Source organism: Phycodurus eques, chromosome 8 (assembly GCF_024500275.1).
Source record: "Phycodurus eques isolate BA_2022a chromosome 8, UOR_Pequ_1.1, whole genome shotgun sequence".
Lineage (NCBI taxonomy): Eukaryota > Metazoa > Chordata > Actinopteri > Syngnathiformes > Syngnathidae > Phycodurus > Phycodurus eques.
Window position 1 is genome coordinate 24,887,567 of NC_084532.1, and position 26,012 is coordinate 24,913,578.

The 26,012-nt window shown below is 38.1% G+C and overlaps 4 protein-coding genes across 6 annotated transcripts; 1 reads left to right on the forward strand and 3 right to left on the reverse strand.

Moving 5' to 3' along the window:
- Positions 1 to 828: 828 nt before the first annotated feature.
- Positions 829 to 10,200, reverse strand: pak2b (p21 protein (Cdc42/Rac)-activated kinase 2b). 2 transcript variants are annotated; one of them, XM_061683976.1, is made up of 15 exons: positions 9,885 to 10,198; positions 7,546 to 7,905; positions 7,290 to 7,396; positions 6,520 to 6,670; positions 6,359 to 6,390; positions 6,106 to 6,219; positions 5,898 to 6,030; positions 5,756 to 5,819; positions 5,190 to 5,238; positions 4,519 to 4,631; positions 4,331 to 4,448; positions 4,153 to 4,252; positions 3,750 to 3,946; positions 2,181 to 2,318; positions 829 to 1,545 (listed from the first exon to the last, which is right to left on the reverse strand). In XM_061683976.1, exons 2-15 carry the CDS (start codon positions 7,733 to 7,735, stop codon positions 1,459 to 1,461), a joined length of 1,593 nt encoding a protein of 530 aa, XP_061539960.1. In that variant the 5' UTR covers positions 7,736 to 7,905; positions 9,885 to 10,198; the 3' UTR covers positions 829 to 1,458. The 2 variants fall into 2 exon arrangements, with proteins under 2 accessions (XP_061539960.1, XP_061539959.1); XM_061683975.1 differs by having other exon boundaries at positions 5,756 to 6,030; positions 9,885 to 10,200.
- Positions 10,201 to 13,965: 3,765 nt separating this feature from the next.
- Positions 13,966 to 16,957, reverse strand: pigx (phosphatidylinositol glycan anchor biosynthesis, class X). 2 transcript variants are annotated; one of them, XM_061683943.1, is made up of 6 exons: positions 16,793 to 16,957; positions 16,589 to 16,670; positions 16,329 to 16,464; positions 14,969 to 15,182; positions 14,796 to 14,896; positions 13,966 to 14,404 (listed from the first exon to the last, which is right to left on the reverse strand). In XM_061683943.1, exons 1-6 carry the CDS (start codon positions 16,857 to 16,859, stop codon positions 14,267 to 14,269), a joined length of 738 nt encoding a protein of 245 aa, XP_061539927.1. In that variant the 5' UTR covers positions 16,860 to 16,957; the 3' UTR covers positions 13,966 to 14,266. The 2 variants fall into 2 exon arrangements, with proteins under 2 accessions (XP_061539927.1, XP_061539929.1); XM_061683945.1 differs by having other exon boundaries at positions 14,253 to 14,404; positions 14,800 to 14,896.
- A 218-nt stretch (positions 16,958 to 17,175) lies between these two features.
- On the forward strand, positions 17,176 to 18,588 carry cep19 (centrosomal protein 19). Its single transcript, XM_061684126.1, has 2 exons — positions 17,176 to 17,484; positions 17,912 to 18,588. The coding sequence occupies exons 1-2, from the start codon at positions 17,316 to 17,318 to the stop codon at positions 18,256 to 18,258; spliced, it is 516 nt and encodes a 171-aa protein (XP_061540110.1). The 5' UTR covers positions 17,176 to 17,315; the 3' UTR covers positions 18,259 to 18,588.
- Positions 18,589 to 19,237: 649 nt separating this feature from the next.
- On the reverse strand, positions 19,238 to 25,884 carry ing5a (inhibitor of growth family, member 5a). Its single transcript, XM_061684534.1, has 8 exons — positions 25,777 to 25,884; positions 24,865 to 24,936; positions 23,984 to 24,150; positions 22,707 to 22,818; positions 22,481 to 22,580; positions 21,467 to 21,602; positions 21,224 to 21,285; positions 19,238 to 21,155 (listed from the first exon to the last, which is right to left on the reverse strand). Exons 1-8 carry the CDS (start codon positions 25,811 to 25,813, stop codon positions 21,116 to 21,118), a joined length of 726 nt encoding a protein of 241 aa, XP_061540518.1. The 5' UTR covers positions 25,814 to 25,884; the 3' UTR covers positions 19,238 to 21,115.
- Positions 25,885 to 26,012: the final 128 nt, after the last annotated feature.

The window sequence follows — 26,012 nt, forward strand, 5'->3', positions numbered from 1 at the left end:
TGTATACATATATATATACATATATATATATTAAAAGCACTTTTCAGGAACAAATTGAATTTATATTTTTTTAGGGAAAATACATATTTCGATAGTTTTGAGAAAAGTTAAATTCTTAGCAGGGAAAGAATATTTTTTGGAGAGAGAAAGTATATATTGACCAAAGTCATTTAAAGCACTTTGCAGAAACACATTTAATTCATATATTTTGTTTGGGGGGGGAATACATATTTCAAGTTATTTGAGGAATGTTAAATTCTGAGGGGGGGGGGAAAGTCAGTTTTTGAGGGAGAAAAAAAGTCTTTTTTTGAGAGAGAAGGTATATATTGACCAAAAAGGAATTTGTCAGAAAGTGTAATTTAGGGGAAAATTTTAAAGGTAAGGCATTTATTAAAAAAATAAAATGTTGAGAAATTTTATTTGAGCTAAATCCTTTTCACTTTAGCAAAATTAATGAAAAAGCACGTCTTTGGGTGCTTTTTTTGTGTGTGAAAAAATTGGCTATTTGACGAGTATATCTTGTGAAATGTTTTTTTTCCCTCACAGAAAAGTCGTATGTTTGAGGAAACAATATTTTTTTAGAACAAACTGGCATGTTTTTTTAAGGAAAACAAACTCAAAAGATTTTTTTAATAAGTGGGGATAAACCTCGAGTAAGCATTTTTTAGGGTTGGTTCCCCCCAAAAAGAAGAAAGAAATAAGTGAAAAAAATGTAAAATAGAATACGTAAATTTGTGAGTGCAGAACTGCGACTATGCGGTGGTCCACTGTAATCACATTTGGGGAAGTAATCACCAGATTGGTTGGACACAAATGACAGACCTTGGGTAACAATTTTTCCATTTTTAATATCAACAAATAGAGAAGAAAATATAAACCCTGTCCATGTAAAATGAACTTTCCTGTAAGGTGCACCTCTGCTATCAAAGGACTAACGTGGTACAGTAGCTCTGTCGTGTGAGTGTGTGTGTGAATTCAACAGAAAGACACCATCGTGCTCTTGAAATGTTTCCTATAAAAGCAGTCGAATGAAACAGAATGAGAGACAGAAAGAGATATTCAAGTATCAAAAGAACTAAAAAGACGCTGACAGAGCAGAGAAAGGTAAAATTACAAAAAGGTAGTACAAATCACAGGAGGGACACAAATCAACAATACATTAGGCAACACTTTTGCATTTGTTTAAGGCAGTCGATTAAAAAAATTACAATAACACTAAAAACTAGAACGAGGCATCATCTTCATTAAATACAAGCCCAGTCCTAACCAGAGTTTGTCAGACTTCATATGGACAGCGAATGATGTGTGTGTGTGTGCGTGTGCGCGCACGTACGTGTGTCTTTCATGCTTGACATGTTTTGGTCTTCTTCACAGTGATTTTTTACTTTATTTCATTTTTTACTTTCAGTCTGGCACAAATTCGAAATGGTTGGCACGTGGTGTGTGTGTGTGGTCTTCTTAACGATTGCCTTTCATGGCCTCCTTGGCGGCCAGGATGAGCGGCGTGAGGCTGGACAGCGGCTTGGCCAGCTTCAGGAAGGGATGCTACGTCCAAGAAAAAAAAAACAACAACAAAGAGTACAAATCAAAAGGTGCAAGAAGCGATTAGCGGTGACCTCACAACCCTTTTTTTTTTTGGCATGGCCAATCCTTCAAATGAGCATCACATTTTTGCATGCGCCCCATTCTGTTCCTTAATTGGGTCCACCTAGCATTTACATTATCGAGTCCTGTTATAACAGTTGCATTAATTGGTCTTTTTAATGGGTTCATTCTCAAATGTATTTTTTTCCCCCCATCACAAATAACTGATTTATATTGTATTTTTTTTTTAAAGCATTGCAATATAAACAAATTAATATATACATTAAATGTAATTAAACAATTGGTTAATTGTAATTTAATCAATTATAAATAAAATGTACAAATTTGAAATAATTATTACTTTATTATTAAAATCAATCAATTGTAAATACTATCTAGGACCCCTTTAAAAAATATACATATATATATATATATATATATATATATATTTTTTTTTACTAGGACACAAACATTGGTGTGTTTTCAGCGCGTTGAGGTCCCTAAAAAAAGCAACTTGATTTGTCAGAATTATAATGATGAACAACAGTGGGGCCCTAACGACAAAGGCAGATTTTAATAAGAAATTGTTAAGTCACCTGCAGGAGCTCTTTGCCGCCGCCTCGCTTCTCCACGTCCATCTCCAGGCATCGGTTGAGGAAGTCTCGGAAGACCGGCGACAGCTTCTCGGGGTTCTGCAGCTCGGGCGTCCCGTTGGTGGCAATCAGATACAAGGCCTGAGAGACAGGAACACGGTGCAGTACGATCACTTCAACGGAATCAACTCAAACCGAGGAAGGTGCCGTCCTGCGCCCTACGTCACGGTGACTGCCACAAGACCCAAGTGCAGTGTGTAAGCGCCTTAACGGGCTACTTCTTGACAGTACCTAAACCAATGACCAAGGAGAAATCATTCCATGGATAAAGGTGTCAAAAAAGGAATCTAATTCAACTTTTCACATTATAGTCCACTTACACTCAGGACTTTTCACAAATTTCACAACAAGATTATAAAGCCTCTTGGAAAATGTTTTTTTATATTTTTGAGGAAAATGTTTTTATATTTTTTGGGGGGGGGAAATATTTTAGTATTTTCTACATAAAGTCGTCTCATATACGGGAGAAAAAAAAAATTCAACAAAAAGGTACATTTAGAGAAATAAATTCTATATATTTTTTGAGAAAAAGTATATATTTCCCCAGAAATATTTTCGAGGAACTTTTCACAACACCGCGCTTTGAGGAAAAACTTTCTATATTTAAAAATGTCAAAGTATATTTAGTGGAAAAAATGCATAGTTTCTAGAATAAATTCAACACTTTAAGAATACAGTCAACATGTGTTGTATAGTTTGAGAAAAGGTTATAAAGTTTGTCAATAAAAATAATCTATTAAGAGGAAAAAAATTAATAAATTCACATTTGAGAAAAAAAGTAAATTTTTTAGAAGAGTTTAAAAAAGTTTTTAAAAAGTTGTGTATTTCAAATCAAAAAAATTGAAATTTCAAATTTCAATTTTTTAAAACTAATTTTGTGTATTTCTTTAAGAAAATTTACAAAAGTTCAAGAAAAAAAGTTGTTTATATTATCACATTTTAAAGAAAAAAAGTATACATTTTGGGAATTTATATATAATTTTGAGAAATATTTTACAATATGTTGTAAAAACAATAGGCCATTTTACACTGCCTCTAAAATATTGCAGTTTGACAAAAAAAAAATATTTTTTTAAGAAAAATTAATATGAATGAAAATGAAAGTATATTTTTAAAAAACACTTCCTAGCATTTTAAAGGACTATAAAACCTGTCACACTAGATGTAATATCCTGCATTTTTCCCCATGTCGGTGTTCTGTATAAATGCCGCTGACAAGAAATTTTCCCACTTCTGAAGTTAGCATCTTGGGTGAATTGTGATACATTTCATACAAAATGATGTGAGAATACAAAACCACTTGTTGTTCTGTAAAAATGGCAACATCGACCCAAGAATTGTTCGGCTTCTGAGGTAGTGTCTTGGGTAAAGTAGCATAAATTTCACAGCATGTCCTAAGAATTTGATGCACGTATCCCACTTTGCTATGATCAGTGTAAAAGGCAAAGGCGGATAGATGCCGGATCTTCTCTCATGTATCTGATCTCCTGTGTGAAAGGTCCTTTTACTCACTCGTAGCGGGTTCTCATTCAGGTAGGGGGGCTCTCCCTCCACCATCTCGATGGCCATGATACCCAGCGACCAGATGTCCACTTTAGGCCCGTAGGCCTTGCGGGTCACCACCTCGGGGGCCATCCAGTAGGGCGTTCCCACCATGGTGCTGCGCTTGCTTTGCTCCGGAGTGATCTGGGCGCAGAAGCCGAAGTCGGCTGCGGAGAGGATACCACACGTTTACACACACACACATCACACTACTCCAGTGATTCTCAACCATTACGGTGTTGTGCGAGATAATCTACTGGGAATATATGCAATTTCACATAGTTGCTCAAACAGAGCTTTACCAGAATGATAACTTTTATTGCTTTGGCTCAATAGGGTTGTCAGCATAACAACATACTTCATAACAACTCACTCAGCTTGACGGAGCCGTCCATGCCGAGTAGCACGTTGTCACTTTTAATGTCTCTGTGGATGACCTGGTTGGCATGCAGGAAGTCCAACGCTTGTAAACACTGCGGAGAGTAAGGTGGGAGGTAACTGTTATTATTACTCCTTTTTTTCCCATTTATTACCGACGTGCGACGGCACACCTCTCTGCACACGGCGGCTATTTGGGCTTCGTCCATGCACGTCTCCGTGACCACGTCGGTGAGCGAGCCTCCCGCCAGGTACTCCATCACCACAAACAGCTCCTCCCCCATCAGGAAACTGAAACGCACACAGTTTATCACATGACATGCTCTTTTGAAAGCCGTATATTATCCAGTGTGGGTGTCACCTGTCGAGGAAGTTGACAATGTTGGGGTTCTTGAGCTCCTTCATCACCAGGATCTCGTTGATGATCAGCTCCTTCTTGGGCTGCTTTTGGAGGTTGATCTGTTTAATAGCCACCTAAAAACAGGCAACATAAATACTTGAAGCTTGCACATCTAATTGTTTGTGTTCCGTAGTGGTGATTATACAGTCACTCCCAGTAGTTACACATCAATGCAATTACAGTATGCCTGACATCTTTAAGAGACAAGAAAAAACAAATCCATGGTTGTAGACGACCTCAACATTCGACAGGAAGATCCTCCAATTCTCTATGATGCTGTGTATTGATATGTACCATAAACACCTGTCTTTTTGAATTAAATTAAAAACAGTGGACAAAAATGTCATAAGGAAAAAGATGATATCTCAGGTACTACACATACAAATTCATACGTACTCCAAATAAAACTGACCTGTGTTTTGCTCTTGAAAAAACAAAAACATATGTATTTAGGTATAATGTAGTTTTAGATTTTCTAAAATATTTCCCATCATATGCACCAATTAAGTATTACTTTGCAACAAGTAATATGACGTCGTGGTCGAATACTAGGGTAATTATCAGTACTCATCAGTAGTTTTATGGTTTTGAATGACAAGTCAGTCAGAAGATGCTGTATTTGCTCTGATCACCTCTTGTCCTGTGGCAACGTCGATGGCAGTGAAGACTGTTCCAGAAGCTCTGTAAGAGCAGACAAACAACACATTAATCACAGCCCATTCATCACGATGTATTTACATGCCATGAGGATGGTCCTAAATGAAGCACCGTAGTACTCAATCTCCTCAAATATACGTCAAAAGTCAATGTTCGGTATACATCTCTGTTTGAAAGTCACAACTCAGCTCACATTTGGTACAGCAAACCGAAAGTAGTAAATTCTTGAATTAAAGGCTCAAACAAAATAATAGATACAGTAAAATAAATTCTCAATAATATAGAAAGTGCTTACAAGAGTATGATAGATGTTAATAGGCGTGTGGGCAAGACTAATAAGAGTCCCGTGAGGTTCATACAGCTTTAAAATATATATAAATAAGAAAAGAAATATGTGGTTCTACTTCGTGGAGTTCACCCATCGCTGCGATAAACGAGGGCTTACTGTACGTCACTGTGTGAGAGAATTGTGGTTTTAAGGGCGTGGAACGGAATAATCATGGCATCTCTATTTATTTCCCAGGACTAATACACTACTCACCCCTGCCCAATTTTCTCATATCTGGTGTATTTCTTCTTGGGGTCGCCAATGCTGACTATAGTTCCTACGAAGGAGAGAGTGAAACGGGAATTAATTTTTTTTAGTGTTTCACGACAAGAAGGGGTGCGAGAATGAGGTTTACTCAGTTTGTCCATGATTTCCTCATCCGACATCTTGCCCTTCTTCTTCTGTCTGTCGGTGGCCTTGGACGCCGCATCGCCGTCCGTGCTCAGGCTGGGCGCGGGGAGGGGGTCGATGACGGAGCGCGTGTACACCTGGGCCACACGCACACAAAAAACATGACACAGAAAATAGATTTAATTTTACAATCCAAGCTCTCGTCGCCTTACACTCTTGGTATGTTCTGGTCTGGGAGCCACGGCGGGAGGCGGGGCTTCGTCGTCATCGTCGTCATCAATGGCTTTGATAGTCGGGGATGTTGGCTCGGCACCTTTTTTGACTGGCTGGGTTTGAGCAAACGAAAAGAGACCCAGGTTATTATAGTTAACCAGATTATTTGTCCTAATAATTTTTAAGCACGTAATAGCATTAGCATGAATGTTTGTCTCTGAGCACTCTCAGTTATAGCCTCGATATACTTACAGACTGTGGCCCTGGAGTGAATGCTTCTTTTTCTACAAATGAACAAAAAGAAAAGTGCTACACAACTATTTTGCCGTGTCATATGAGTTCAGACATTTCCTGTGTAAGCACACCGCGCACACACACAGATTACTCAGGATGGCTCGTGTTGAGAGACTCACCAGAGGATGAGAAGCTGAGGTACTTCTGCCGCCCGTTGCCTGTGGAGTCGTAGAATTTGAGGACGTCCAGCACGGCCTGCGGGTTCTTCTTCTGTTCCGACTTGGTGATGTTCGAGGTCTGGAGTAGTCGAGCCCACTGCTCAGGCATTCCCTGAAAGGTACAGCCAGACAGATGTTTTTTAAATCCATGTACAGTGTACCCGCTGTATCACAGTTCCTCATCTGTACCCCCGCTATATTTCACATTGTTAAGCCATCGTTTTTAATGGGTTTTTACACTATTACAGACTAGTCGGAATTTAGAGTTGCGCGCCTTTAGTGTCGTAACACTTTGTGCCTGCACCGACCATTGCATGTTCTGTTGGCAATGTGTTGTTGCTTTGTGTGTGTAAAGTAGCAATTGTTGGAAGGTTTATAATTACCGTAACATCTATGTTACTTTATTTTATCTTATACATTGTGTTTTGCATTACATGTTAGCATTAACCTAGATTAAATTATATGGCTTGGTTGAACATTTTGGTGTTTAAATATTCATATACACTTCAAACTTCAACTTGGAGTGACAAATAATAAATAAACAGCATGCTTCACCTTATATTTGGAGAACTGGGTGAGGGACAGACTGAGAATAGGTGCTAAGGAATACTTTAAAGGGGTCTTTTAATATGTCTGAATATGTTTAAATTGTTTAAAGTCTGTGAGAGGGGTAAAACTATTGTTTTAAAATCTGTTGTAACGTGCGGCTTTAAGAAAAGAGTCCTACTCACAGTGAACTCCCCCGTGACAGCATCAAAGCCAACATGTATGGTGTGTTCAAAATCGGAAGGCGGCGAAATCTCCGGTCGCTCCTTGTCTCGATCTTTCTTTCTTCCACCTGAAAGTGGCAAACATTTTTAACTCATTCACTGCCAGCCTTCCCAGTTAACATGGATATTTGACTTCTAAAGCCGTTAATGGCATTGAATGTGTTAACAACCAACCCAATGACTTTTTACTTTCTCTGCTTTTTCTGCTCCCACTAACCTTTCTCCGCCCCGGAAAAGATGGAGATGATCTTGCTACGAGGCTTTCGCTCCTCTGGTACCGACGGTAGCGGCTTGGAGCTGTGGTTCGCCGACAGCGAGTCTTTACTGGAGCTGGTGCTGAAGATGGTGCTGCTCATGCGGACCGGCGGGGCAGGGGGCTTGTCCTCGGGGTCGCTGTTGTCGCACATTGCTCACACAAGAGTTTGTTTTTGTTGTTTTCACAGGAGATGAGGAGGATGGGGTGGGAGTGGGGGGGGGGCGAGGACGGACAGGGCGGCAAGCGGAGAGGGAGCAGCCCTGAAGCACACGTGTGCTCATGCACCACAGCAGGATGTGCAGACACTAGAGGAAGGTAGAACTACACATAAGAAAAAAAACAAAATATGGTTGGTTACACATGTGATATTCGTAGCCTTAGAAATAACCCACGCTTGTTTATATTATCCAACACCAATACTTCATAAGATTGTAAAGATTAAGTAAAAAAGTACACTCTGCCATGTACTGAAGTACAAACGTTGTTGTGACTTTCGGCTTGTCCCATCAGAAGTCGCAATGGAGTCGCTCGCTTCAAGTAAAAATGAATGTTTATTGTCAATTGTACAGCACACCTGTTTTGATGACTTGTATGGGCTTTTTTTAGATTGGACGAATAATTTTTTAACGCATGTAGCTGGTGGTTTTTAGGCTGGCACAAGACAACGTATTTGGCCATGGATGGGAAATATCTTACTTCTGTGAATCTGTTGCATTATTGACATTAACTCATTCAGTGCCAGCCCTCCCAGTTAAAATGGATATTTTACTTCTCAAGCAGTCAGTGGCAGTGAATGTGTTAATTCTCCATTTGCAACGAGTCTTTCTTGACAAAATAGAGTTCCTATATCTGTTTTCAGAAGTCATCAGAAAACTGAATACTCAAGTGAAGTATAGATACCTAAAAAAGCTGCTTAAGTAATAAAGTACATTTGTAATTTGTTACTTCCAAACCACTGGACACAGTAAAACCATCATCTATTCGTGAACTCACTTAATCGCAATTTTTTTTCTGTAGAACATTGTACCTACACAAAACTATTTGCCAACAACAACAACAACACACTTACGAGGTTGATGCCTGAGACAGCAAGGTAGTCAACCTATCAAGATGATGCAGAGAAAGGTCTGGGTCACTTTTGCCATAGTGGAAATTAACAGCTGATTAGGTGGTAACAGCTCGCTCAATATGATGTACGATGAGTGTATAGAGTCGTTTGCCACTGCGATACTGCCTATCATGCATTTTAAAAATGATTTATCACTGAGTCAAAAACACAATGAAATGGATAATAGGAAAGATGTAATGGATATTTTTACTGGGTTTTTTTTCACAACCAGCTTACACTGACCCGAAGGTCTTCACACTGAGTGCATTTTTTTCTGAATCTGCAAGCCTTTTATTGTTCAAGGTAAAGTTTAAAATTATATAAACGTGTATTTGGATCACAGTTTGGGGTATACTTAGATTTAACTATAGACAATTTTGGGAGGTCTAACATGGACAGTATATAATCGTCAAAATGAACTATATCACAAGAGTATGGCTGAAAAGAAGCCAAACAAACAGGCTTGGGGGGGGGGCTGCCTGTAATAACACAATTACCAGGAATGACAACAACAGCTTTAAGGCTGACAGCACAAAATCTGTTCGTTTTCTTGTTTTTGCGAACATCAATTGTATTTAGTTACGTTTGAATACCTCTTGAATGTTGGGCAGATATTAATAATGTAGTTTATAAAGAGATTGTAGCAGGCCAGTTCAGGGTATAATAATAACAATGAGGCAATATTCGCTCACATAAATTCAAATTAAATAATGGCGGTAATTATCTGGTTTGTTTCACTACGTAAATAACACTTTCTCTCTGCATATTTTTTTTAATATGTAAAAGTATTTATTTCAAAGAGCCGTTGGGATAAAGTGTGCCCTTCGTGTACAACAGGGGCGGCTAGCGGGCTAACGTTAGCATCCGCTATTTAATGGCAACAAGTGTACGAGATTCAAGCTAACATTAGCATTTAGCTGGACGTTAGCACGTCCGTTAGCTCGAAGCTAAGCTAACACGTGAGCCTCGATAACTAAACTTAGCCGACGAGTAACGTTAGCATCTCAACTCATTGGCCACAGACAACAAGTTCGCAAGCGGCTAACGGTAACTCCTCTATGTCAACTCATTCAAATATGATAATGTAATGGTGACTAGACGGAAATAAATGTCGTTTAGTTGGGAGAATGGGTTGAGTTGGAAGGCCGGCCGAGCATCCAGCACAAAGCCGCTTTTCTCGTCACATTCTTACCGGAGAGCTTCCACGGTAGTTGGAACGTGAACAGAACTCCTCGACTGCCTGTGGTCGATCCTTCCTCGGTGCTTTAAAAGAGGTTCGTAATTCCAAGAAACGTACAGTACTTCATCTGAAACTCGGGCATAAGTCAAGTCAAGTAGAAAAAAAAGTGACAACTATTAACAGTGCAATTTTTTTCCACCCCCTTCTATCTTTTTGGGCCCTTCGATGGTAATTCCGCTATGGCGAGAAGGGGGAAGCGGAACTAGCGACTAGTGATGGGAAGTAACGAAGTATACTTCCAAGTATACTATGTTACTGTAGCTAAGTACATTTCCCCCCCCCATCTATCTATTTATTTATTTATTCTTATTATTATTTTACATTTTTCCGTGACTCTTCTAGTCTCTGTATCTCTGATGCAACCTGCCTTGATAACTCCCTGTGACACTAACGTGTTTTTCTATATTCTAGAAAAAAATAAATCATATCCAGTCGCATTTTCAAAAAAGAAAAATAGTCTTAACCTGACAAGAATTAAGTTGCATATTTTCAATAAAAAGTTAGATATTTGAGGAATTAAAAAAAATATTTTTGGTAAAAAGAAACATTTAAAATACATGAGTACTATATTTGAGAGTTATAATCTTTGACAAACCATTAAGAAGAAGAAAAAGCATTTGATGAGAATAATATTTTATGTAGACTACACACAAAAAGTTTGGAATATTGGGCTTTCGAGTGCAATTTCAGGATGAACCTAAACTGCACTATAACCTTTACTGGTGACCTTAATTTGACCTTTTCTAAATGTTTTAATGCACATGCACAACTGTTTAATGTTACATTACTTTTTTGCACAACTTGCTGTTCTCTCAAAAGGAGCCCAATTGCCAAAGTTTACCATAGTTGTTTGATCCATGAACATTTGCAAGGAAGTCCACTTCTGTGCCTTTCTGTGACTCTTCCAGTCTGTCTAGCAGCCTGCTGATGACACCATCCATTCATGGATATCTCTAACTTTTTTGTGAATACAGTGTATGTTATAAAAAGCGATTAATTTTGTGTGTTTAGTGCTCCTTTCGGAACAGTTGTCTGGAACTGATGCTTCTTTCTCCATGGAGCCTGGTAAAAAAAATAAAAATAAAGGGTTCCCTTGTGTGGCAAAACTTTGAGCAGATCTCTCCAGATAAGTTACGACACATGAAACGTCTGTAAGTAATGAAATGTGTTACTAAATGAATTCAAACATTTCTTGCATTCAAAGGTCAAGTGCTTGTTGTCCGCCAAGCAACTGGGCTACAACAACAACACCTCATCAATGCTGAGGCATTTCCGTGCTTGTCATGAACAGACTGCGGAGGAAAGCGATGAAGCCAGTCAAGGTGGGTGTGCTTTTTTTCCCTCTCTCTAGATTTGTTAATCATCCATCGTAATAATAACATTAGGAATTCTGGTACTATATGGCAAACTCTACTGTAATTACACACAAACAGTAATTGATCCCACAGGCTCTTTGTTGGCCAAATGTGTCCACCCCGATTCCCTTTTTTGAACAATTTTGCTGTAGCTGTTAATGCATTTCAAATTAAAAAAAAAAAATTGTCTGATTTTGTAATGTCCAATCAATCAATAATCAATCATATACTGTTTGCATAAAATTGTACATTTTGGCTCTGTCGTGGCTGCTTTTGGCTAATTGTAACCCATGAAAACCTTTTTGAAATTGCTTGTTATTTAATGGATCAAATTATACAACTTGGATGAAAAGGGTTTCATTCTAGACTCAATACTTGAAATTTGTAGTTTTTTTTCATGTTTACAACCGGGTTACGTTGTTGAGCTATTTTTTGGACAATGGGGCAATTTCATGAAATACGCTTTAGTTTCTGAAAGACGCTTTAATAGCTTGCTGCACTCAAGTGGAGCAAATGAAAGAAGCAATTTAGATTTGAAGAAGTGGAGATGCCACCGGCTGACCATTGAGAAGAATTGCCTTTAAATGAATGAATGAATGAGTAAGAAATAAGCATTCTAAAGGAAAAAAAGGTTTTTGAGGTTTTCCCAACCTGTGCCAACAAACTGGAATTTGGATGGTTAAGAAAAAAAAAAAGGATATTTTATACTAATGACAACAATTTCAATTGGTTCAAAACTTTATGACATCACTTTTATGACTTTCTGTGACTCTCCCAGTTTCTCTTTTGCAACCCGCTCATGTCACTAAACTAAACTCAGTGGCCACATCCCGCTGAGAACGTCCTGTATTAAGCCTTGCAATTGCAAGATACTGTTCATAAATTCTGAGGGGTCATCTGGGTCTCATGTCAAAATGTTGTCCATTCATGGATCAAAACTACCAAACCACCCATCAACCTACCAACCTCTCTACCTACCAACCTACCTACAATCTACTTGTCTACCAACCAACCAGCCTATTAGCATAACAACGTACCGGTCTACCCTCCTACCTACCTGACCAACTACTGACTGACCTATATACTGAACAACCTACCAGCCTATTAACCAGCCTACCAACCATACAGCCTCCTCGTATAACAACCAGCCTACCAACATGCATACCACCCAGTGTAACTAACTAACCAACCAGCCTAGGACCTACCTACCTATTAACCAGCCAACCAACCAGGCTGCAAGCATAACAACCTAAGAACTGACCTACCAACCTACTAACCAGCCTACTAGCATAACAACCTACCAACTTACCAACAAGCCTAGAACTACCTACCAGCTTACCTACCCACTAACCAAGAATCGACCTACCAACCTACTACCCAGCCTACTAGCATAACAATCTACCACCCAACCTACTGACATACCAGAACCTACCGACCATGAACCAAGCCTATCAGCCAATCAACTAACTAACCAACCAACCAACCAACCTAGAGAGAATGTCAAATTAAGTTCTATTATAGATATATTTATATATATATTATAGATCTCTAAAGGTTAAAGTGGATTTTAGGTTCATTCTGAAATTTCACCTGAAAGCGCAATACAATATCTGTAACTTTTTAACTGTTTGTGAGTAATTTTGTAACTTTTTAACTGTTTGTGAGTAATTTAAGTATTAACAATGGTATTAGAGTTGGAAAGCAAGTAGATGTTTATAAGGCACTGAGTTAATAATAAAAATAGAAAAACAGTTAAACACTGACATCATCAATTTTAAATCCCGCCTTACTTAAGGTTGAATCATTCTCTGTTTGACCTGCACAAAGGAAGGTTTTAGGAGAGGAAGCTTGGCGCTCAGCCAGAAGAAGCCGTTTCCTCTCCTGAGTCCCCCTAACGAAACGAACGCAACGAGGAGAAACAAGAAACGCTATCCACCCAACAAATGCAGCAGCAGAAGATTCCAAGCGAGAAGAAAAACAACAGAGTTGAAGAGGCGACCATTTTCAGGAAGTCGCCCTCTCCCGCTGCTGCAGATGAGTTGAGGTCATCTCCTCTCAGCTGCCACTCTGTACTTTTTTCTATTAAATATTATTGTTCTTGTTATATTCAATAAATGTGTGTATTATTTTGTATTCTTGATTTTGGTGTTATCTTTAATTTGTATCTTCTTTTTATATATAATTTATTTTAAAATATTTTATTGTATAATTTTATAATTTTAAAATGTATGAGTATTATTTAAAGCAAACGTTCATAATACAAATAAACTGCAGTTTTATCTAGCGATTTTTGATACTTTTTCAAACCGATAACACGTATTTCTTCTTGAGTACTCACTGACAACGAGTACGGATACCATTAGTACATTTGATCCATGCAATTTTAATTAAGAAAACGACAGATAACAGACCTTCCTGTCTTTCTGAAGCGCATGATGATTCGCTGAGGTGTCAAACTGCAGCAGTGTAGCGCCAACTACTGGCAAGAAGGACTTGATGTTAGCTATACTGGCCCAGTACCGATACCTGGTCTCAGTAGTCGCTCATCCCTAGTTTTAACTACACAGTGTGTGATATTAACAACTTTTTCATTTTGCCGTCCAGCCTTGTTTTGCTATAGCTGAACCACAACAGCAGAAAACTTATTTTTAGGTTAAAACAACAGTTTGCAAGTGGGATTCAAGTGAGTCATAAGACACTTTAAACTTAACAAAACACACTTTTTACAAACATTTTAAACATATTAAAACACACACCAAAAATTCCAAGCATAAAATGTATAGAAAATGCAGTACGTAGTGTCTGTGTCTAAGATACGTGCCTTTAAGAAGCAGGGCCTCATTGATGATGACGCATGCAAAGAAATGTCTCTAATTTGAACAAAACTGTGATTCTTGACATAAATATGTACCGTCCAGAAGAAGCAAACAAATATGTTAAAGAGAAGCCTGGCAAACAGAAGCCAAGTAGCATGGCGTTTCAAACAATCCGATACTTCCACATGTATTTGGATAGCACCAAACAGCAAATCATGGTGACCGCCAGTGTCATGCCGCACACGGGCATCACCAGAGAACCGTTGCCCACTGGTAAACGCAAGGTCTCGTCAGCAGGCCTCTGCGAAGAGAGTCCAAAAGAACCACAGACGTAAAACGTTAGGGTTACGCCGGTTTACAGGATTAATTTAACAATGTTATTCTTGTAACATTACGAGTCTCATAATATTACAACTTTACTGTAATGAAATTTATACATTTTATCCTATAATATTACAATTGTATTCTTTTAAAATTATGACTTTTTCCTCATAATATTTGACTTGATTCTCATAAAATACTGACTTTTCCCCCCTCAAAATATTCAAGTTTTATTCTCATTAAATTAAATGTATGAGGGTGAGAAGCTCGATCATCCGCGTGCAACTTTTTTTTCATCTTAATATAGATATGTTATCCTGGTAACATTCCAACTTTATTGTCATTAAATAAATTAAAAAAAAAAAAAAAACCTGCTTTTGTTGCACTTGAATCCACAGACACATGCTTGTATTGTCAGCGGTGCAGGGGGCTTCCGTCGTCGTGTGAGGCTCCAAATCGTCCAGCTGCAAACCTGGAAGCAAAAGAGCCGTTAAAAGACGAACATTCACTGTATGGTTGTTTCTGCGGAAGTTCGACTACTTACATTTTTCGGAATGCAAAAGCAGCTGTGGGGGTCGTATGGCGATGGATTGCAAAGTTTCCCCGACAAAGGAAGGCTGGTGATAGCGGCCGTGGATGGGGATGCTAACTTTGAGCATTCCGGGAGTTTGCTCACCGAAGGCGGGATAAACGTAGGTGAGGAATCCGGACGTCTTGTGTGCAGGCACCTCCAGGTCGATGGTGGAATCCACTAATATCTGACGAAGATAAATACGTAAACAATTACCCGGTACTACTACGCCGTATTGGGGCCGCACTGACAAAAAAATAGTACAATTAAATATGCAGTGTTACAGCAATAACATTTTGCTTTTTGTTTGGAAAAAATTTAACATCATGATATAAAAAGGCATGATAATTACAGTGCATGTCAGAATTTCCACACAAGTGTGAATGTGACAATCTGAGTAGTAGTATAGTCTTAGTCATTGTAAAATGCCATTTTTGTCTCGTAACATCATGACTTTTCCCCATCAATTTTGTAACAGTATTCTTGTACAATTATGGCTGTATTCTCATGGTATTACTCTACTTTGTGCTACTTATTAGTTACTAATAGATTATTTTTCTTGTAATAATGCAACCACTCATAAAATATAGATTTTAAACTTTACCAACAAATTTTTGTAACATTGCAGCTGTTCTTTTATAAAATTTAGATTATTTCCCCCGATAAATCCAACTTTATTCTCATAAAATGAAGATTATTTTCATATTATAACTTCTCATATTATAAAGTCTCTTAATATTACAATTTTATTTTTATAAAATTTTTATTATTTCCTCCAATATTACAACTTTATTTACATAGTGTATTGTACATATTCTTCTCATAATATTACAACTTAAGTCTCATAAAATTTCACATCTTTTGTTATATTACAATTTCATTCTAATGAATTGTGTATTTCCCTCCCCCCCATAATATTACAACTATTCTCATATACTGCAATTTTTTTCTTGTAATATTACACCCTCACTCTGAAAACATATTACTTAAATATTGCAACTTTATTGTCATAACGTGTAGACTATTTCCCCCAATAGTACAACATTAATCTTATAAAATTTTGGTTTTATTGTAATTTTTCAATTTAAGACTCATAAAACAAAAAAATGAACTTGTAATATTAAACCTTAACTCTTACAAAATGAATTTTCATACTATTATAAAGAAAAAGAGAATTATAAATGCACATGGGGATAAATCTCTAGTCATATTACTCCTTAATTCTTATAAAATGAAATCAATTCTCATACTATGATAAATGAAAACAGACAATTATAAATGCATATGGGGATAGCGTTGGTGTGACAGAAAGTGAGTGCTGTTTTCTGCTGACCTGCCAATCAACTGCATCGCTGAGGAAAGCAAGCTGGTAGGGGTCCACATAGACGCCACTTGGCCATCTATGCAGCAGCAAAAGCCGGACGTCCCTGAACGCACCAGGCTGGAGCTCAACTGTCGTCTCGACCTCCCTAAAACAAAACGCTAGCAATTATTTGAATCATTCCCATTAAGCAAGTTAGATGCACTGAGGAGGTGTTTGATTCGCACAAAAAAAAAAAATTAAGCCTAAAAGACCAAACTACACATTCATACCTGTGAAAACCATTGTTCTTGATCTCCAGTGAAACTGCTGTTGACTCTAGCCACTGCTTTAAAGCACCACAAGTGTCATCGCCTACCGAAAAATAATAAAATTAATGTTAAATGATGTCATTTATTTCATAATGTTATTTATTGGCATTTTTAAAGCTTTACAGCATTAGGTCTGAAGATAGCGGGTATGACGACATCTCTTACCCCTCACAGTCAAATAACATGTTAACAAAAACGTGAAGACAGAGGGATTAAAAAGTGTGAAATGCATTAAATAATTCTAGTGGGTGTGCAACTTTATATATTATGCAAGAAAATGTAAAGAAAAGTAACCTCTCTTTACTCTGTTTACGGAAGTGCACGTGAAAAGGACCCTTTGTTAGCATTAGGGCGGCTATGGTCGTGCCTTACTAGAAGTAATTATAATTAACATCAAAGGAAGAACATGGTGTCAAATGAGTTGTTTGTAGACATAAATAAAACTATTAAACATACTTGATGTAAACATCAGGACGTTTTTCCATTTATCGTTATTTCCTACATTAAAGTCAGGCGGAATTCAGCCCTCCTCCCTCCCCACCCGCAAAAAGAAGGGTCCTATTGCAAATGGCTGTTGCTAGGCTAGCCTCTGGGAACGTAAAAATGTATTAGTTTTTAGTTACACGGGTCATATGTAATGCTTATTTTATTAGATTGTTCTCTCCTCACTTAATAAAATTATAATTGGATGACGTTTGGATGTTATTTTGAGAAACACTGCCTAAACATGCGTTTCGAGGCGAAGCGGTGCGGAGTGTGCTTCAGGCCACCGTCCATAGTTCTGATTTATGAAAACACGGAGACCAACAAAGTGAGAAAACGAATAATTCCCGTGCGAAACTTTTCGCGCTATTCCGGTACGTTCAACTGTTTATTACCACGCATCTTGTGCCTTCATTGAGCCAAGAAGTAACATTTTACATGAGAAAAATCTCACGTCAGACCACAAAACAAAAATATCACAGAGTATAAATACTCGAATAATGAAGATCTCGTCTTAATTTACTCACAAATTGACCTAGTGTGAAATCTGGGCCTGTTAATTTAAAGACAAAGCTGTTATTCTGTTAAAGTACTGTAACATTTAACAGTTGGACGTGCATTCAAAAATGTAGCTAAAGGTCTATTGAGGGTCACCTGTAAATGTTATGCAGTACTGGAGTGAAGTTTAGCTGCATCCTAAAATTTCAACCAAAATCACCATTTTCATTTTGAGTACTTTATGCAAAAAAAAAAAAAAAAAAAAGAGATGAGGAAGATATTATTTTACTATATGACCTGCAGATCACAGCCTGGCCGCCGAAAGGCTGAAGAACCACCCCCGGCACAAAGATTACCTGCAAGGGGTCTCCCAGAACCAGCTGGAGAGGCTGCATGTCATCCTGCGTGACCACCTGCAGGGCTTCACCTTGGAGCACAGCCTGGCCTCGCTGCAGGTGGCCCCCGACGAGGACCTGAACAAGCTGGATGACGACGAGCTGGCTCGCAAGAAGAGCCACATGGACGAGCTGTTCGAGAGGAACCGCACGCACAGAGAAGACCCCGATTTTGTTTACGACCTGGAGGTGGACTTTGGCAAGGTGGCCGACGAGAAATGCAGCTGGGATGAAGAATCTGATGATGAATTTTAAAGTTTCGCTAGAGAATACAATTTCTGATGCTGAACTCACACAAATACAAAATGAAAATACTTGCAAGGAGCATGCAGAAGATGCTAACGCAGTACGAATCGTGTGGTAAATGGCCAACCATAACTCCTGAGATCACTCATTTTTTTGTATATTGTCCCATGTTTTACAATGCGGTGCTTTTTTTCTTTATTAAAAGCAATTAACAAAACAACTGGTTTGATTTGGCTAAGAAAGGTGGAAGGCAAGATAAATTTGTAAAACGTTCCCATTCATTTAAGAATTTTTACATGGAAAAAAGTGTTAATGTATCTTCAAAAATGTGGGAAAAGTCAGTCCTTTTGTAAAATGTCTCCACTAATTTGGGAACTTTGTCATGGAAAATGTGGATTAATGATTAATGAAAAATAGTTCTGAAGATGTCCTGTGTGAATTGAATCTGTTGAGAAATATAGGAAGATAGATACAATTTCACCACCATTTTAAGGAGGTTTTTACTCATGGAAAATGTAGCATTTTGTTACGAGTGGGATTTTTTTTTTTAATGTAAAAAAACAAAACAAACTTTTACCTTATTTAACAATATGAGCGGCTAATACGATGTATGATCCAGATACACCACACTAAACTACCAGCTTAAAAATCAACATACTTTACTGCTAGGTCAATAGCATGCAGTAATTGCCCAAGTCATTTTTAACTTACTATCACAAAATCAATTAAAATGTGTTTTGTTTTTATTTATGTCTGTGTAGCTCCTCAGTCACGCAAGTCATGGTAATCAAGGCAACTGGACTCTTTGTTGAACTGGTTTCTTTTTTTTACAATCACCCAAAATGACTGGCAACTACACTATCAGGCTCACGATACAATATCGCTTCATGAATAGCACTCTTACCATCTAGATTGGTGGAGCTCTTGTATTGTCTCATTGTTATAAGATACACTGAAAACCCTTATTTACACAATGACAGACGACTGATGAATAGTAGAGAATATTTATTTGATATATAAAATACTGAATATACAAAATACATTGCCTTTGGCTCTTTATCTGTGGCGTACATGACTTATGTTCACAGTCAACCATGCGATAGGACACTTAAAGCTGATTAAATGGTTTGTTAGCGGGCAAAACCCCCACAAAAATTAGATGAACTAATAACTGATATTTTCTTTTCAAATAGTCTGAGGTTTGAAATTAGATTTAATAACATAAACTTTGAAGTGTCAAACCTCTAAAATGGAGAACATTTGTTAAAAGTGCTTTTAATATCACCGACCACTAGTACCACAATACATTCAACAAGGTCACGTTTTTATTCATTTTTGTAAAAAAAAAATATATATAATAATCTGACGACGAACACCATGTTTTATGGGTTTGGTTTGAGCAGATCGATCTTGATTAAACATCAGTGCTGGAGGTAGTAGGTACACGAAATATCTGACACTCTTGGTTCACCGCCACCAATCTCAGTGAGGACATTAAAAAAAAAAGCTTTATTTCTCAGCAGGCATTTATAAAAATAACTCTCATAAATTGAATTTTCAAGTATCCTAAAATATGTTACGATGTACACTGTCCAATAATTGGAGGAGCGGTGTGATGGGGCGATGGGAGCATAAATCCCGCAAAATTGCCATTTTAGAAAATCCAACAACCTTTGCCTTTTACACAGTCTGGCAAAAATGAGGTACTGCCGCAATTACTTTCAACACACCACGCCGAGATGATAAGTGTGCATCGGGGTCTGTTCCAGCATTGCAACGTTACCTTTTGCTCCAGCCTTGATACTACCCCCGACGACGGGAAAATGCTGGATGATACAGGGCTTGTGTTACAAAACAAACCCAGTGTGCACAAATCGCGAGTAAATTTGAAAGCTTCTCGGTGTGATGGTGCTCAAGTGGAACTATTAGGGGTGTAATGGTACATGTGTTCGTGTTTGGATGTTTGGGTATGGAACATTGAAGTTCCCACACTACGCTGACAAACTGACAGCCAAACTCTGGCATCCCACAAATGTGAATATTGGATAATGACATTTCACTTCCCAAGAAAAAAAAATAAATACTATCGCACTTTCCAAAAGAGAACACAAACTGTTGATTCTGCATTTTCGTAAAAAGAATACAAATTATTGATGTTGGACTTTCCCAAAAGAAACTATTATGTTGGACTTTCCTTAAAAGACAAAATGGTGAGGTAGCACTTTACTAAAAAGAAAACAAACTGCTGAGGCTGCACCTTCCCCAAAAGAAGACACACTATTGATGTTGAACGTTCCTAAAAAGAAAACATACTCCTGATGTTGGCCTTTCCCAAAAAGACTAAATGGAGTTGTTGCACTTACCTAAAAATAAAATAAACTACTGATGTTGAACCACCAATAAATAAAAACTACTCGTCACACTTTCCTAAAAATAAGACAAACTATTGTTGTTGCACTTTCCTAAAAAGACAGTTGACAGTCAAGCTGTTACATATTTCAAAATATTTATTTAAATTTTATTGAATACATTATTTTGTTTATTTGAGTCTTTCATTTATTTGGAGAAGTTACTGCTAACAGTTTGCCGTTTTGTTTGATTTTAAGCCATTAAATGTGTTCTTGTTGACACAAAAGAAATTAATTTTTTATCTTGTTCATTTTGTTGCCTTTTGTACCCAAAGTGAACTGAACCACAACCTCAAAACCAGGTTGCGTACCGAACCATGATTTTTGCTGTACCGTTACACCCCTAAAATACACATTAGGCCTTTTTAAGAAAGCTTATATGAAGAGGAGCTAAAATATATATTTCTGTATATAATCACACTATGCTACTAGCGCAATATAATTAGACATAGTTCTTCTTATTTTTTCTTCTTGTCTTGAGTGCATCGTGGACAGAACCTGAGAGAGAGAAAAAAATGGTTTGAGTATCAAACGAAATGAGGTGAACATGGTTATCGCTTCCTCACCATTTTCCTTTGGGCTTTGTGGCGAGGTCGACGCAGGCGAAGTGAAACCACTCGATAGGACACTGGCATCAAGGTGCAGACAAGAGTTTTATGTATCAGATATACCGTAAATTAGATAGACTACTCACAAAAAGTTACAAAGTTTGTAGAAGAAACTTGCTGATGATGACTCTCTCCAAATATGTCGAACTTTTTGCGAGTCGTGTATTTTAGATATAAGCAAATTGTCACGCGGGGGCTTACGTCGGGGTTGTCGCAGCCGATCATCTCCCCGTACGACACCTGGTGACACAGGCAGTAGGTGGGCTCGTTGGGGTCCACCGGCATGTCCAGCACGTCCGACGGCTGCATGGGCAGGAGGGCGTCGCTCAACTCCGGGCTGCGGGTCCGACGTTTTGTGCGATTAGGAACAAAAGTTTCACAAGTGACAAAAGGGATATTTTCACCGCACCTCTTAAAGCTCACTTTCTGATCATTTCAATGAGCTTCTCTGTGTCCTCCATAGCTCACATCTACTGTTAAATGTTTGTAGCTAAACAACCAATTAAAAAGGGTTCTATAATTCCATTTTTGTTATGATAGCCATTTCTCAAACTGGGCAATTGTTTTCCTGAAGTACCAGGGGGCGCTATTTGTCGCTTTTGGGGGATCTTCTTTGACACGCCTAAAATACATACATTTTCACCAGGATACACGCCTTTGCTAAAACTGGTGAGTTTTCAGGCAAAAACAGGAAATTAATTCATTGAAAGAACAAGTCTCCTTAGCCATACGCTCCTTTTAGATTGGGCCCAAAGTCTTCAGACTGAGACAACATTTTCAGCACAATCGCAAAACGTAATGGCATTATCAAGCATCTGTATGTGTTTATTAGCAACTTAAAATGCAGGTACTTGTATTCGGTCGGGGGAAAAAAAAAAAAAAAAAAAGGATCGATGCATCCTTAGTATTTATGTACTGTCATTTATGTTCTGTTGCCACTTCATAGACACTCATTTACGCAGAACACTTCATGTTGAGCAAGGTGGCCGCCTCACATTTGAGACAGCTCTCGGTTCGAATCTTGGCTCAGGCCTGTGGCGTTTGCGTGTTCTCCATGTGCTTATGTGGGTTTTCTCCAGGCACTCCTGCTTCCTCCAACTTTCCCCCAAAATGCATCTTAAGTTCATCGAGGTCTCTAAATTGACCATAGGTGTGAATTAAGTTTGTGTACCCCGCCTATCGGCGTTATGGCAATGGGAAAATATATTGACGGACCTGTTTTTGATCTTTTTCTTTTTAGGCGAATCCTCATCAGAGCCTTTCCTTCCTCGTCCCCGAGAACCACGCTTCTCTCGGAGGCCGCGGGACTCCGTTTCTGTTGACAATTAAGCCAAAAAAAATAAGCCAAAAAAAAACATAAAATAAATAATAAAACCTCCAAAACATTCATATTAATGTGTGATTTTGTCATAAACGGAGGTTTCGGCACGACGCCACAGACTTTTCAGCGCTCGTCCGTCTGCACTTTCGTAGCCGCTCACTTCCAGTTTCTCCTTCAGCTCGTTCTCAAAGCGCGCCAGGTCGGCGTCCAGCCGCCGTATGTGTTTGTCCACCTGTGTTGACAAACAGTATCACAAGGATTTCTTTCTGCTTGAGGCTTAGTTTCATTTGAACGCGTATTCATCAAATTACAGTGGAGCCTCTGTAGTCAAACAGGGAGGCTGTTTGACTTTTATTTGTCAAAAATAACACTAAAAAGTAGAGGGAACCTTAACCTTGAAAAGTAACAGAAACTGTATGAAATAAAGAATAAAGTTGAATACAGGAATTGAGGCTTAAATTTAACAGTACAGAGTCATAATCTTTCACGAATTTGATCACAATAAATATGCAAATTCAGGCATAGCTATGGCTTGAAATATCCATACATTCGTGATGTATAAATTTTTTTCACTGAAAGTTACAATATTCTAGGACTATTTAAAATGCCGCCGAGACAAAAATTGACTTTATTCTTGTAACTAACTCAAGTATAAAGTTATTCTCGTGACTTACACATTTGTTCACTGATTACGATTTTATTATTACTCGTGATATTACGACTTTGCTTACTATTCTACCTTTTTTTTAAGTTTCACTTTCTTACTGAAAAAAGGTGGTGACCAATTACTTTATCCCTTAGAATAATTACACTATGCTGTCGTACGTTATTCTTGTGGCTTTCGTCTTTATCCCTTAAAATTATATATTTTTTTTTCCTCATAATATCAGAATCATCTTTATTTGCCAAGTATGTCCAAAAAACACCCAAGGAATTTGTCTCCGGTAGTTGGAGCCGCTCTAGTACGACAACAGACAGTCAATTCCACCTTTATGGTAAAAGATTTTACTCTCATACTATAATGACGACAAGGACATTATTCTTGTAACATAGGAGTTTTTTTCCTGCCTGTGAATATTGTCATTCATTCAGGTCATTTCACTCTCAGGGCATTGAATCGATCGCAACTGAACTGTTCTGTTCGTTTTAGAAGACGTTTCGCCTCTCATCCGAGCAGGATTCATCAGTTCATGCAACAAGGCTTAGCAAGGACAGACGAGCCTTCGTTGGTGTGGGGAAACTCAATTATTGATGAACTTTTTCGGAAGATAGTGTAACTATTCCTTTGAAACTACAGCTTTATGCTGAATTAACACTAGATCCGCGCAACATTAAAACAAATAAAAAATAATAAAAAAATAAGTCTTATTAATAATTTCAAGGTGCTTGATACCGACCATCTCGTAAGTCTGCATGGCCAGCTGCACTTTGTCGTCACTGAACTCTTTGCACTTGCTGTAGGCGCTCTGGATCTTCTGCAGGTGCTCCACCCGCTGCTCCGACGCCAGGTTCTTCACCTTCGCTATGTACTCCTCGGCCAGCTTGTCGATCTCCACCTTTTTTTCTGTGAGAACACCATAATTGGCTATTTTCGCATCGCGTAAAGAATTACATTTAGCGATGGCTGCGTTCAATTTGTGTAAAACGGAGGTGTTGATAGTACGGCAAAAAACACTATTTGGTTCAAACTTAAGTACATAACTTGATATTAAGAAGGAAAAAAAAACCTTGCTTATCTTTTGTCTAAATATTTAAATACCATGGTACTGTCAATTGGTCATTTTTATTTGCTTCGTGTGGTGAGGCACAATTTAAGTTAGGAGCCAGATATGTCGCTACTCAAGAGAATACAAACAAATAAATAAATAAATAAATAAATAAATAAAATAAAAACCACAGTCGCCAATGCACTTCCAGTCATTAAAAACATGGTGGTGTTTTTTTTTTCGGGGGTCGGAATTGCATTAATGGCATTTCAGTTTATTTCAAAGGGGAAAACTGATTACATAAACAAGTAAATTGAGTTACTAGCTTGGTCACATAATTAATTAAACTAGTAAGTCCAGGTAACAGGTACATTTAAAATCAAACAGCCATGAATTTTGTATGGCTAGAGCATGGTAGGCCTTTTTTTCTCCCCAGAAAATAACAGATGATTGGTTCCTTCCCAAAAGAAATAGGCAAAAAGTTAAATTTGCAAATACAAAATGCAAACTTTTGCGGGTCACGGAAAATGAGATGGAGTCAGAACTGGCACACCCATGATTTCGACTATCACCTTCAGTCCTGTTGTCCAGGTCTCGCATCAGTGTGAAGTTTCTCTGGAGTTCACATGGAAGGTTTTCAATACCTAAAAGCAGATGACAGCTTAATATTTACTTTCATCGGTTACTTCTTACTTAATTTAAAGAACTCCGACAATACATGTCTATTACACAAGTTGTAGCTCAGTCACTCTCGATTTTTGTTGTTGATTACTATTACCGCACGATTGGACACTTTACAAGTATTGATTTGTGTATATGTCCTTTTGGGCTGCCGCTATTGAATATTTTTAGAATGAATTATTGTATCACTTATTCCATCAATTAATCGGATAAAAATGTATTTCGCATAAAAATTCAATGCAAAATCTTTTTCTCCCTTTTCCAATTACTGCTTATTAAATGATTGTTGTTTATTTGGTATTGCTTAATAGTTAAATAATTATTTATTTTTGTTGTTGATCAGTATTACCACACTACTTTATTTAGTCACATAACATTAGATTGTAAATACTATACCCATATTAATCGTACATTATCATAGATTTAGACGTGCTAGATCTGCCTGGCGCCTAAATGGTTACTGGAAAAAAGGCGGCTGCCAGTGCCAACAGGTTGCAAAAGGATGGTGTGTCTCTGTAATACTTCCGAACAAACATTACACTTTTTTTTACGAGCCCCCTGTATAAACAGACACTTTAAATGCGTTACTGACCATTTGACGAGGCTAACTTAACAAGCATGTTATTAACTTGGCGGTGGGCGAGTATGCTAAGTGCTAAACTAGCTCGCGGGTTGACAGTAACTTGGTGTCACTCAACAGCGCAAATGGGAAAACAAGTCCTCGAATTCACTTTAAATAAGCGTAAAACGGTCAAAAGTATTCGTGTTATAGTGCGTTACATTCTCCCCGGTCGGATACTCACTATCTAGATAATGTTCCAAATATATTGCCGTCGCCATTTCGGATTAGTTGTGAAGATTCTGCGTGTGACGTCACGTCGTTAGCTCGGCCGAGCTGCAGACGGTGCTAGCAACTGAGACGAACTTGTTTTGTAACACTAGCTCGACCGCCGGCGGGTGGTGAGTGGAAACACACCGTAAGATACAAGTTTACCCCCAATTGCTCCTTACATACGCAGTGGCGAGTAAGCAGTGCACC

Coding starts and splice junctions, on each gene's coding strand:
- pak2b (XM_061683975.1), bottom strand. CDS start 7,735: ATGTGCGACAACAGCGACCCCGAGGACAAGCCCCCTGCCCCGCCGGTC. Junction 6,031..6,105: donor GACCAGAACATACCAAGAGT/GTAAGGCGACGA, acceptor CGTGTGGCCCAG/GTGTACACGCGCTCCGTCAT. Junction 5,239..5,755: donor TATGAGAAAATTGGGCAGGG/GTGAGTAGTGTA, acceptor CTGCTCTTACAG/AGCTTCTGGAACAGTCTTCA.
- pigx (XM_061683943.1), bottom strand. CDS start 16,859: ATGCATTTCACACTTTTTAATCCCTCTGTCTTCACGTTTTTGTTAACA. Junction 16,465..16,588: donor AAGAACAATGGTTTTCACAG/GTATGAATGTGT, acceptor GTTTTGTTTTAG/GGAGGTCGAGACGACAGTTG. Junction 14,405..14,795: donor TTCAAGTGCAACAAAAGCAG/GTTTTTTTTTTT, acceptor CTCTCTTCGCAG/AGGCCTGCTGACGAGACCTT.
- cep19 (XM_061684126.1), top strand. CDS start 17,316: ATGACGTTTGGATGTTATTTTGAGAAACACTGCCTAAACATGCGTTTC. Junction 17,485..17,911: donor AAACTTTTCGCGCTATTCCG/GTACGTTCAACT, acceptor TATGACCTGCAG/ATCACAGCCTGGCCGCCGAA.
- ing5a (XM_061684534.1), bottom strand. CDS start 25,813: ATGGCGACGGCAATATATTTGGAACATTATCTAGATA. Junction 22,819..23,983: donor CCATGCAGACTTACGAGATG/GTCGGTATCAAG, acceptor TTGTCAACACAG/GTGGACAAACACATACGGCG. Junction 22,581..22,706: donor AGACGGACGAGCGCTGAAAA/GTCTGTGGCGTC, acceptor AATTGTCAACAG/AAACGGAGTCCCGCGGCCTC.